Below are 13,847 nucleotides of genomic sequence, written 5' to 3'. Positions count from 1 at the left end.
CATAGTAAAGGTTACAGTAGATATTTTGAACTTTATTTTACTTAAACTAAACATTGTTCCTGAGGTGTGGCTATGTTGAATATTTTGTGTGCTGACAAGGAAAGTGAAAGTCCAAAGAATGATGGGTGGGAGGCAGAGACAGAACTAACTTGACATGGAGTTATATGAAATTGGGAATGGGTGAGGTGGTTTGATGGGTGTGGACTAGATGGCCTTATTTTGTAACAAAACATCTAGGGTGATGTCCCACACAATCAAGGCAGGTCATTTGAACTGTCCCCCTTAGGGTCTGAAGGCAGTCCCATAGTTAGCTCAAATCTGCATCCCAATGCAGTGGGTCTCACTCCATTCTGCAACCCCCAGGAACACAGGGAGCCCACATTTTGGGGGATTGTCTGTTGAGATGGGGACAGAGAGCAAGAAGATTTCCTACTCAAGTTAGCTGATTCATGAGCAAAAGTCCAGGTCTAAGCAATTGTACACCACAACCTCAGCTGAGTTGAATACTGCTGGTATTTAGTTAGTGTCAAATTTGAAATGGTAAATGCATTACTTGATATACTGGTTTGTTATATCAACTAATTTTCCTTCTTAGTTTGTGTTCTATTAACTAATCTTGCTTGTGCTAACAGCTGGAACAGGTTGTTTACAATAATGACTGAGAGCACAACACTAGATTGATTCATTACAACTACAGTGAAAAACTGTATAGGAATAGGAATAAACCATTTGGCCCCTCAAGCTTGTTCCACCATTAAATGACATCTGTCCTGACCACTGCAACCTAATTCACCATCTTCCCCACAATACCTTTAGATAACAAAAACCATCAATGTCAGACTTAAAACTTTTGACTGATTTCCTAACTTCCACCATCCTTTAGGTACAGTTTCCGAACTTTACTCCCGGAAGGTCTGGCTGTCAGGTTTAGATGATGCTTCATCCTCCTGGAACTCACAACCATTGAGAATAGTTTTTCCAAACTTAATCCATTACATTTCTAAAAACTTTGATCAAATCACCCTTCATCCTTCTGAATTCCAGAGAATACACTAGTTTGGGTAATTTCTGAAAGTTAATCCTTTTCGTCCAGGCATTTTCTCATAAACCAATTTATGGTTTTATTTTATGTCTGCATTTTATGTCTGCACTCCCGCAAGACTATACATATACTTCCTGAGTATGTTCAGAATTGTTCACAGTTTTCCAGGTGTGATCCTGTATAGCTGAAACATGACCTCCACACTTTTATAGTCTAATCCCCTCGATGCAAAGATCAGCATTCCATTCGTATTTTTGATTATTTTCTGTACTTATACATGACACTTCAAGGATTCGTTTAACTAGCTCCCTAACCTTTTTTTTAACCTCTACTGTTTCTAGTTTTTCAACATTTAGAACCTTTCTTGGGTCATGGTGGATGACCCCACTGCAGCCTTCATTGAAATCCATTTTGTCACAGTTCTCCCTATTCGTGTAATATCAACACTACTTTGTAATTTTACACTCACAACTACATTGCTTACATGCCACCTTTATGTAGATATTCTGAAAGAATGGAAATAATGGATCAAAGAGATTTTTGAACTTTTATTGTGATCTCATTGGTGGTTTTCTAGACAGGGAGAAAAATAATGATGCAAGGTTTCTCCCTCTCGTACGCTTGCTGGGATTGCACTTCTGGGTATTGGTCAATGATACAATCTAAATTGGAATTATCTTCACAGGATTACGTAGTACATTGATGCTAATTTGCTGCTTTCATTCATAAAATTTCCCCCTTAAGTAAGTTCCAGAGAATTGTCAGTGACTGTTGAGCCTTGCTCCATTTTGAACACATCCCTATAGGAGAGGAGGGGTGGCTGCTTTGAGAAAGTAGAAAAAGTAGTTTCTCACTAATTCCTGTTTAGAATAGAAACAATAATAATGACCTTACAATCATTGCTAACATTTGATAATGGGTATTAGTGAATAAAGAAAAAGCCATCAATGAAACAGCAAGCATAGGAGTAATGAATCATTTGTTGGATAATTTCCTGTACTCACATCAAAGTCAACTTTCTCTCCTTCTGGGATTTTGGGAGCAGTCATTCTGTAAAAAAAAAACAATGGGAAGTAATGACTCCTAGAATTTGGTTCTAGGGATGTTTTGCAAATTATCCCTTCATTTTTGTGAAGGATGTGGTGCGCTCTGGGGAATGAAACATTTTCAATTCCATGGGGGATCTTAATCTCTACTGCCATGGCTCTGTATTGATTGCTCTTGCTCACTGCCAGTTTTTTTTTTCACATTAAAGACACTGCACCAACTTTTGGGACATGTAGGGAAATCTGATGGTCAGAGTTTGTCCACCCATTACACTGTCTTTTATGGAGCCCTGAGTTTTCCAAAGTCACAGAAATGACAGTGATACTGTCTATTTAGGAGTCATTGTTGTGGCTCCTTGCAATGCTAGAATAATCCTGGTCAGCATTTTCAGATCCCAAGTTGGAGCAGTTGTTCCCAACATAATGCAATGTCCCTTCAGCTGTCCAGGTTGCTGCAGCAGGTCACTTCATTCTCTCCCCCAATCAAGATATACCAAGTTGAATAGCGGAAGGCAATAAAAAGGAAACATGAACAAACAAAATAAAAAGAGATAAGGGAAGTCCAATAATTTTGCATTCCAAATAATGGGGGTGCTTAAAGGGAGCGAATATCATTGGAACTAGCTGTAATTCTTTGGGCACTATCCAATGGAGAAAACTGGGGAATCATGTGAATTTGACTGGAACTTAGCAACAGAGATCCACCAAAGGTCAAATAGAGATAAAAAGGAAGAGAACAGCGAATGAGAGAGAGAGAGAGAGAGATGGATGGCAAAGAAATAAGGACAAAAACAAGATTTCAAAAAGGCAGAAGTAAAAAGGAGAAAACAACAAGAGAAAGCAAAAGGAAGTAGAGTATGAAAGAAAGACATATCAAACAAGGAAATGAAGGAGAAGGCAGAACAAGGAAAAGGACTACAGCTCCATTAAATAAACCTTCAAGCTGTAATAAATCACTACTTACTTTATCCTTGGTTTCTCCTCCTCTGTAGCAAAATAAAAAAAAGTGAACATAAAAAATAAATTAGACGTATTATCCAAAATTAAAAACAAAGCGTAATGGCATTAAAATGTTGTATTAAAAATACAATCTACTGCCTTACAAATAAAATCATGTGTTTTATCCTCAATTTTTCCTTTGATTGCCTGAAGGTGTTGACTCCTTGTTAGGGGCAGTCCTACAGATGATGGTCATTGTTCAATATCCACACCAAGTGCCAATTATTCAAGTGTGGTTATTTTTCAGTGTATGCTAGCAGGCTACTCATTCACAGAAACCATCAGAGCTGAGCCTGCTCCCATTTGCACACATGATTCTCTCTCTGGAATAGCAGCCAGAAACCAGGATTCTGATAATAGTTTCTTCCCTGGTCCATTATAAGTTACCAAATATCTGGAACACTACCGAAACATGAGTCAACAACTTAAGAACAAAATAGGAGCTGGGGAGGAAAACAAAGAACAACATAACAAATCTGAGAAGATGACAGTAACAAAATGGAACAATCAAAAGACAACGGATTGTTGCAAAATACCTTTATAATTTTCAATAATGTCAAAATGAATAAAATTAAGAATTAAAAAGTGGCTGTGCTCTGGCTTGACTAGTATAACTAGATATGCCAATAGCTAACATACCAACAAAAACAAAATTGATATTTAATAAAACACATAGGGAGTGAGGCACTTCACAGATTTGATCAATTTTTCAAAGCGTGCTGCATTTTATTCAGTTTTCAGCAGCAGAATATTGTGATTCTAAGATTCTCAAACTGTTAAATGTTAAAACAGGTTAATTTTTATAAATTAATATTAAATGCAGACTTATCATCTGCCAATCCAGGGAAATGAATCTGGACCTATGACCATAGGTTCTACATTTCTACCTTCCACCTCTAAACTCAGCTAACACCTAAAATACTTCACTCACTTATATCTTTAACTTCACAATCTTGCCTGTAGTGATTGCAATGAAGTCAGCCAGATGGAACTCATAAAATAAACCACCCCTGATTGGGGCTGTTGATCAGGGAATCCTGGCTGACAGATAAAAACAGAAGTGTCAGACATCCTAGGAGAAAGTGAGGACTGCAGATGCTGAAGATCAGAGTCACAAAGTGTGGCACTGGAAACGCACAGCAGGTTAGGTAGCATCTGAGGAGGACAGTCGACGTTTCGAGCATAAGCCCTTCATCAGGAATGCTGACTGCTGATGAAGGACTTATGTTCGAAATGTCAACTCTCCTGTTCCTCAGATGCTGCTTGACTGGCTGTGCTTTTCCAGCCGCACACGTTTTAACTGTGTCAGACATCCTGTTCACTCAGAGCTGGCTCTGCAAAAGCTGGATCAGTGTCAAGGACTCACCACATGTAAATAAAGGGTGACTTGGTGACAGAATAACAGCCTGTCAAGTTATTTCATTGCCTAGTAGAAGCATCCAAGTATTCAACAATCATGAAGTTTTTAAAAATTAATTTTTGATTTTAGAAGTGCTTTCCCAATTTGCACAAATGTACTTTGCATAGCTTGATTTGAAGTTGCACGCTGTGTTTGTTTTGTCTCATTTGTTTAATATTCTGTGTAGTGTGTTCAGGTCTTCCCCCATCCTTAATTCTAACTTCTACACCTGAACAATACCTGCAGCCTGATACAACTCTTTCCTAGTTTCAAAATTTTAGGCAATGTGATTATGGATCAACAATCTATCATAGTGGCCTCACTGCCATGGTTGGTATTCAGGCCATAGGTTGGGGAAGTCAGGACAACAATGTTTGACATGAAAATAGTGCTTTTGTCTTTTGCACAATTTACCCCAGTTTACAGATATTCATGGGACCACCGTCTTTTTCATGCAGCAGTGCTGATCACATAAATTAATATCCACCAGGACTGCCTGCACAACACAGCAAAAACATTAACTTCCGGGCATTATTGGGGTTACTTATACAACAGAAAATGGGTGGGATGGGGTCCAAAGGAAACATAATTTTCTTGCTGTCACTAATTATCAATGGATTATGGGAACTGAACTGTCACTGAGATACTATGGAACATTACAAATGAACAAATAGCCCATGTTTTAGCATGCTACCTTCGGAAAAGTGACAAACACTGATTCCTGTTGGTTCACAAACGCAATGGACAATCACATTCAAATGCAACATTGCGTCTTTTACACACGACATCACTGTAATGAAAACCACACACACAGTTGTTCTTCCCAACTGAAGCAACATGTTTGCACAGAACTTTCCTTCCAATAGCTAAGCTTTCAATGTTTTGTTTTTGTAATGGTCCAATATGTTTCGCCCTCCGTATTTAGCTGTGTGTTCCATTAAGTTACACTCTACACAGTTTATCAAGGTGTACCTACCACTTGTGTACAAACAAGGTGCTGGCTCACTCTGTTGGCTTGTTTAATCATCCTTCCAACAAACCTTCACCTATCAACACCACTCCATGCGCCCTTCACCCTTGCCTACTTAGTGAATACAGAGGGAGATATATATTTTGATCAATTGATTCCTAGATTAAGTTAAAAATCACACAATACTAGGTTATAGTCCAACAGGTTTAATTGGAAGCATTAGCTTTCGGAGTGCTACTCCTTCATCAAGTGATCCAAAATTACCTGGTGAAGGAACAGCGCTCCAAAAGCTAGTGCTTTCAATTAAGCCTATTGGACTATAACCTGGTGTTGTGTGATTTTTAACTTTGTCCACCCCAGTCCTACACCGGCATCTCCAAATCATTCCTAGATTAAGCATAATTCCTTCTGAAAAAGTGAATGTCATGCATATCAAAACATATCCCAGGATTGTATTTAAAGTGAGTTAAGATGCTGATAGCTTCAACTGTACCAACTTCCTATCCAGTAGGTGATGCATTTCCCTTTGGAAATGGAATGCAAAACCGACATAAAGGGGACAACATGCACTCCTGCATGATTTTCATAATTAACTTTTCCATTTTAAAAGTCGACAGAAGTGAGGCTGTCGGTCCATGGACATTAAATCCATTCCTCTACAGACCCCCACTCCAACTTGTAGTCTTTTCCACAATTTAACCAGATCTTCCTACTGTGGAGAAGCTAATACACAGCCTTCTGCCAAAACTTCTGTCAATATCGTTAATCGTGCAGAAATGTCACCCAACTCACAGTTAACATTTTTATTTGTCACATTCTGCTACCAGTGATATGAGCAAAAACAGACACACTAATCCTCAAAGAAATTAGACTGATTATGAAATAAAGACAGATTATGAAATTGACAGTGTACCATACAACATGAATATTTTAGCAATCAGCACTGTGAATAAAACCAAAAATAAACAGGTTGTAAAGATTTAATGAACACTGCAGTGAAATCTGTTAGTCAAAGTGCTTGCTGAATCTTGCAGCTGTATAATGTTTTATATAGCTGCTATTGGATCATCTCAAGCCACGCATTTAGAAGAATTAACCCCAGAGAATTGGGGAAAGGGAAAGGCAGTTAGAGTTCAGTGGGGTGAATTTTACATTGAAGATAAAGCAAAAATACCGTCTTCTTCTTCATTTCCACAAACTGTGCATTGCAATGAAAAAACACAACAGAGCAAAACAAACATTAAGTCAATGTATTCTCGACAGTTATTCCACTTAAGTGAAACTTGTACACTGACTGTGAGCTTGCACCGAGTCAAACTGCTCTAAAGGTTCCAGGATCTAGACACATTGTTGACCTGAGGTTAGAGTGTTTGAGAGAAAGTGAGGGCTGCAGATGCTGGAGATCAGAGCTGAAAATGTGTTACTGGAAAAGTGCAGCAGGTCAGGCAGCATCCAAGGAACAGGAGAATCGACGTTTCTCTGAAGAAGGGCTTATGCCCGAAACGTCGATTCTCCTGTTCCTTGGATGCTGCCTGACCTGCTGCGCTTTTCCAGCAACACATTTTCAGCTCTGAGGTTAGAGTGGGCTTGATGTCAATCAAGGTCTGATTTCAGTTGGATGTGTATGTGCTTGTACTCTGACTTATTTCTCACATTTAAATTAAACTAACTGTGGAGTTACTGAAGTTTCAGATAGGTCCTATTTTACAGGCTGCTTGTTATTCTACCATTTTATCAATTAAACCCCTTGTTTGACATTATCCTGCTTCACTATAACAAGTTATGGTAGTTAAGAATCACCAATTGCATGGACATGAAAGGAACTGCATTAACATGAGCAGTGGTTGTGCTCAGTAAGAATCAGCAATGTGAATATAGACAGCTGCCTTCTAACTGCCAACATAGATACAACTCTGATTGGATTAAGATTCTGATAGAAACAAGCACAAATTTGACCTCATGTTCAAATATATTCATTACTTTTATAACCATGTGTAAATAAAATGTTTTTGAATGCACAAAAACAATACAGATTAACAATATAAGCAACATTTCCTTACTTAGTTCTTAGCTAATGTTGTAACTCTCCATTCCCTATCTAAGAGTATGAAGTTGGGATTATGTGTCAGACACAGCTGTCTCCATCAGCAAATTCTGCAGATAAACAAATCTTCTGATGTGCCACAATTATTAGATGATAATATATATGGACGTCAGCGCACAAACATAAAAACTTCACAATTGAGATATAATTTTGGGAAGATTATCAGAAAACACTCAAATTATAGATTAAATTAAATCCAAAAATAGTGGCATAAAATGTAGACAACATCAAAATAAAACAAAAACCACTTCTTCCACATGATATTTTTCAGAGCAGGATGATCAAGTTGTGTAATAAGGTGCTAAAATGCAAATTCAATTTTAATGTCATCGTCAGAATCCAAATGTGGTGCTCGTCTGAGTCAAGCATGCACCTTGATAACCTGGCAGTCTCTGTAATGGCTCAGTTTATGTAATATCAGGCAAGAATCAAGTGTTAAGCTGTTGTACAGCTGTATTGACCATGCTAGGAAAGGTGAATTACAACTGTCTCCATTGTCACATGATTTGACAGTCTCAGAATGGAACTGATCTGATCACTCTGCAACTCAGACTTAGAATAACTTAGAATCTGATGCATGATAGAGAAAAACACACAGCAGAGAACAACATACCTTCTTCATGGTGTACTTCTGACAGAGGTCGGGGTACATGCAGTGAGCAATAAATACAAAGAAGCAAAATATGTTAATACTGAGCGTTAAAGAGCAAAATAAATGTCAATGCAGCTGACATAGGACTACCCCAAGTTGAATCATCAAACCATTAAATGAAATGCAAGACGGCCTCCTTTCCAGTTTTGCCAAATTACTCATTTTAGCTACATCTATCCATAGAATAATTAATAGTATTATAATTAAGTTTTAGCATTGCTTCTAGTACTCATGTTAACAGAAGCTGTTTAGATTACATTGAATAAAACTCCTTTCTATAATAATTAATGAAACACACACACATACATCATTTAATAAATGATGGTGATGATGAGTAATATGCAGTCATTCAAGATGTCGATGAATACACAATAATGATGAAGCATCCAGAATGAATGAAGATGTTCAATGATGAAAACTGATGGAAAATGCCAAGGATATGATATAATGAGAGATAGCAATTCAGTGGAATGATTGTGCATGATGACATGGGAGAATTTTTTTAAACATGAATCTGAGAAATAAAACAGTAAAGATGAAAATGATAATACAAAGGAAGAAAATGCTAACAAAAGAAATATAGAATGAAACTGAAATAGGAGAATGCAGTAAAGTATCTGGACATCACATTCTAACAGAAAGGAAATTGAGAATTAAGTAGAAAGAGAAACGACAAAAATAAGAATGGCAAAACTCAAGAGTGACAGGAAATAATAGGGTATTAAGGAAGAAAACAGATGAAGAAAAGGGAAGGAAAATGAAATTGCAATACATACCTTCTTCAATAACCTCTTCTAAAGGTGGTATTAATGGCAGCAAGCAGTAAAGCAGCAGTGCAGGGATTATAGGTATAAGGTGGAAAAATAAAAAAAAAATTGACTTATTTATACCAGCGAAAAGCAGTAGAAGACCAAAGAGAAGTCTTGAAGTCATATTACATTCACTCCAATTTACTTCAGTATTCACACACACCATCTAATGTTAAATGGCATAAGCCAAAACATTAAAAAAACCCAAGTTTCACTCAAACACTCTTAAATTCTTGGCATTTCAGAAATAAAACCATTCAAACTAACAGACGCAAGAACAGCTCTGTTTTGATTTTTTGCTAATGCTTAGAGGTTCTCAATTCCTCAAATGGGAGTTTGATGCTGTGTTATTTGGAATACAATGATATACATCATTGACTGTCCTGAAAAGCAGATGGACAAGTTCTCTAAAATGTCGCAACTTTTGAATGATGGCCCAAAATAGAGGAAGGGTAACATGATATATAACTTTCACACTCTAGCCATTTCATTGGACCATGAACATGAATTTTCAATTTCATTGCATATCCTTAACTCAAAACAACCAAAGATTGCTGTTTAGAATGTAAACCATACCACAACAGCATTGTGCTTTAAGATTATCACTTGTCTCATCTCTGGTTGGACAGCCACTTTCTGAGTGAGTTACTTAAAATTTCTGCACTGTCAATGAAAGCTAATAACATTTCATCTCTGATTTTTTCAAAACTAGAACCAATTTTTTTTTACAGACTTTTACATCTACATATGTGGTAGAGTTAATTTATTTTGTCTACAGGTAAACTTTTATCATCAGGTGGATTGTCCACAGTCCAAGTTAATGTGCATAAAAATACTAAGAGAAACTACGACAAACTAAAGCTTTATATAACAGATGACAGAGCAAGTTGAGTGGGTAGTAGGTAGTATGCAGGAACATCAGGACAGTGAGATTATCCTGATTAAAAACATTTGTAATCGGCGAATCCATCTTGAATCGCTCTGCTTTGTCATTATTGAGCTGGAGTGTTAATGGAAAACAGTCTTGAGCAACAGAGTCGGATCAATATCTGCACAGTGTGCTCCAGATTTGGGGAATTCCTACCAGGCATGAACAGCATCAGGATGGAGTTTATGAGATCAACATGGGGAGCTCAGAGGAGGGAGCCGAGTGATAATTGTAGGGAATTCAAAATTAGGAAGATTGAGCAGGAACAAATGTCTAAAGCACTCCTACAAGGCACCCCAACAAGGTGCTTATCAAACCAGGCTCAAAAAGATTTTGGAGAAGAACGGGGGTGTATTCATGTTCAAATCAATAACAGAGGAATGAGAGGAGCACCAAAAACTAGCCCCTCAAGAACTATAAACATTAGATTGTCACCCAAACCAGATATGAACTGCCACACGAACAAGTGAATTGGAGTGACGGAACATGGCTGAAGAAGAGTGCTATGGGAAAGAGGGATTCGACTTCATGGGTCTTAAATACAATTTCGGGGTCATTCTTTGGCACCTGCACCAAGTGAAATGGGCAGATTAAACAGAAAGATTAAATAGGGAGTTGCAGTGCTAAGCTAGTAAATAGGGAGGATTGAATCAGATGAGAAATATAGTATAGATAATAGTTTTATAAGAGATGGAAGGAAAGACAGTAGGATATGCATCAGAAATTGCATAATAAACACTGGAGGTTGACATAAGTCTCAGATATATAAAGCCAATAAGTCAGGAAAGAGAAGTTGGAAACAGGTCACTGAAAAAGTGGAACAGAACATTAGGGCATGTATTAAAGGCAATCTTAAAAATATAAATTCACAGATTATAAGGAAAGAAATGGTCTGAGTTACAGGCACAAATTCAACTTAGAGAATTTGACATGGTAGCTATTACATGCCTGTCAGATGGTCAAGGCTGGCAGCTAAATATACATGCTTATCTACAGGAAAGATAGGTGAAATGGTAAAGGAATCGAATTGCCTTTGCAATTAAGGATGACATTGCTTCAATGTTAAGAGAGTTCATATGGCAAGTGCTCAAGCACTGAATATTCTATGTGTAGACTTAAGGAATTAAGAGATTTAAAGCTGTAGTGATAGTTGCAGTGAAGTGGTAGCTTGTGAAAATGTTCAGAATAAGCATGCATGTAACAAAGTTTTCACATGGGACTTTCATTTTTATATCGGTTGGGATAAACAGACTATCACATCAGAAAGATGTTGCAGTTTTTGAGTGTGTCCTGGGTGATTTCTGCAAAAAACTATGTCCAGGAACCAATAAGTTAAAATTAGGTTTAGTAATGAGATAGGCAACAATACATACACATCTATCTAATATGATAAGTTTCAACATAATATTTGAAAAGGCAAAACATGAAACAGCGGCTAAGACTCTAGATTTAGCTAAAGCTGATTTCAATGAGAGAAGACAAACATAATTCACAGTATACTGGACAATTCATTACCAAGTTAAAAAGCAGATGGTTGGTGGAAATGATTCGGAGCAGTCTATAATCCAAAAGGACAAGAGTTCTGCTTACTAAAATAGACAGCCATGGACAACTAAAGAGACAAAATACAACATAAAACAAAAAGATATACAAAACTACAAAAAAAAGAGTTGGCAGATGAGAAAGATACAAAGACCAACATAGGGTGACAAAGAAATAAGTGGCATGCTGATTTGTATCAGCATTTACACGAGAGAAGAAGTCAACATGTCAGCTATTCCAAGGAAACAATTGAATCAGGGAAAAGAACACTACAAAATTAGAGTGAACAAAATAACAGTAAAGGGGAAGTGAATAGCATTAAAGAATATAAAATCTCCAGGACGAGATGGTTTTTAATCCCAAGATTTTAAAGGAAGTAGGTAAACAGACCATAGATTCTCCAACTATAATCTCTCAGACTTTTCGCAATTCAGGAACCATTTCTTTAGATGGCAAAATTGTGCATGACATTCAGCTACTTAAGAAAGTTAAGAAGGGTAAACCAATAAAATATAAACCAGTTAGTCTGACATCAGTTGTTAGTAACATTGGTTGAGTTTTTTGTTAAGGAGTGGGTGATTGAATACTTTGAAATTTTTCAGCTAATCAGAGCCAGTGTGGATCTGTAAAAGCTCAACAATGCCAGATGAATTTAATTTTTTTTTGCAGAGATGACTAAAGATGACTATGCAACCACAGCATGTTTATGGATGTAATTATACGGACTTTCAGGAACATATGACAAAATCTCTCACAAGTGATTGTTGGCTAAAGTTGAAACTAATGGAAGTGAGGGCAAATTATTGATCTGGTCAGGATATTAGTTGAGGGGAAATGGAATGATGGGAAGGTACTCTAATTGGCAGCATGTGATGAACAATAACCTGCAAGGATGTGTTTGGGTGTCAACAATATTAAATATTTGTTAACTTAGCTGATAGGGTGGAAATTGATCCAAATTTGTCAACACACAAAGATAGATGATAGTATATGAAATGTGAGTAGGACTGTCAAAATACACAATGATATCTAGATTATATATATATTTCTTTATATCTAGAAGAGCAGAATACTTGGGAGTAGATATCGTGTTTTGACTTGACACCGCTCTAGTTTGACCACATATGGTGTACAGTGAGCATTTTAGGAAGGTGATATTGGCCTTGGAGGGAGCATGGTATACATTCGTCAGAACGATAAGTGGACTCTCTCAAATTGTGGAAACTAGTGTTGTGGTTTAAAAGAATAAGGGTGATTTGATCAAAGTTTTCAAGGTGGCATAGGGAACAGTTAGGATTTAGTACTCATGGCATCCGGGACAAGGAGACAGTTTAAAAATTAGCGCCAGCCCTTTCAGGAATGAAATGAAGAAACATTCTAAGAAAGTTAGTATTTTAGGGCTCTCATACACATACAACAATTGATGTTATATCAATTGCTATTTTAAAACTGAAGTTCACTGATTATTGTTAGTGGAATGTATTAAAGTGCATTGGCAAAGATGGATATGCAGAGTTAAGACATATAACAGCCACAAATGAATGGAATAACAGAACAGGATTGAGGGCTGAATGGACAAATCCTGTTTTTATGTTCCCATACAGTACAGGTAATTGTTCTATAATGCCATAGATGGGTTCCAGTGAAACCTTGCTGAATAGAAAATTATTTGATAGAAATAATGGAGTCAAAGGGAAAAGTGGGGGAATGGGCAGACCAGCAAAAACAAATCACTCACAATCACTCAAAAACCACCTAAAAGTCTAACACAAAGTATACCACAGCCTGAATGAAGGTTGTAATCATATTTATTAATGAAACAAAAGTAACTTCAACACAGTACATTTTAAAAAATCTAAGAAAGCTGCTCGCTGTCCAGTACCTCTCAAAGAAAGCTGCTCTGACAGCAGCTGACATCGGCGCATGTGCAGAACGGCACAGAGATTTTGGCACAGACATTGCCATGCACAGAACCAAATGGACGAACTGATCCCTGCTGGAAGCGCGCTATTGCGAACAGAGGTAAGCCTTCTCGAAAATACCGTTCCCAAATCGCGCTGCCAGAATGCGTGTTATCCAAGAACTATCTGTACCAGAATTCCAATTACAATCTATCAATTTCCTTTCCACTCAGCTCCCCTTCTCCCAAACTCTGTTTAGTTTGGGCATGTTAAAAAAAGACAATATAGCTTGGATTAGATTGACATCAGTCAATTCCCCTCTCAATTTTAAGCCAGTTTCTTGACTCACATCCATTAAGTCTGTGACCAACCATTTTCCTCCACATAGCCCCACTAAGAAATGATCTTTATTAAATCTGAGCATATATTTCTTCTCTTTTTATGAAATTTTAACT

The 13,847-nt window shown here is 37.2% G+C and overlaps 1 protein-coding gene across 6 annotated transcripts in view; it reads right to left on the bottom strand.

The window, feature by feature from the left end:
- Positions 1–13,847, bottom strand: part of tnnt3a (troponin T type 3a (skeletal, fast)) — a 47,166-nt gene that overhangs the window by 21,276 nt on the left and 12,043 nt on the right. For 4 of the 6 annotated variants that reach the window (XM_043705984.1, XM_043705987.1, XM_043705989.1 and 1 more), the window contains 2 exons: positions 3,053–3,074; positions 2,047–2,092 (listed from right to left, as the gene is read on the bottom strand). In XM_043705984.1, the coding sequence (XP_043561919.1) occupies positions 2,047–2,092; positions 3,053–3,074 (68 nt within the window). Of the gene's footprint in view, positions 1–2,046; positions 2,093–3,052; positions 3,075–8,173; positions 8,192–8,988; positions 9,007–13,847 lie in introns of those variants that run through there. The other 2 variants (XM_043705983.1, XM_043705985.1) reach the window with 2 other exon arrangements.

Source organism: Chiloscyllium plagiosum, chromosome 16, assembly GCF_004010195.1.
Source record: "Chiloscyllium plagiosum isolate BGI_BamShark_2017 chromosome 16, ASM401019v2, whole genome shotgun sequence".
Classification (NCBI taxonomy): Eukaryota; Metazoa; Chordata; class Chondrichthyes; order Orectolobiformes; family Hemiscylliidae; genus Chiloscyllium; species Chiloscyllium plagiosum.
Note: the sequence above shows the minus strand (reverse complement) of the source record. Positions and strands in the feature narration are given on the sequence as shown.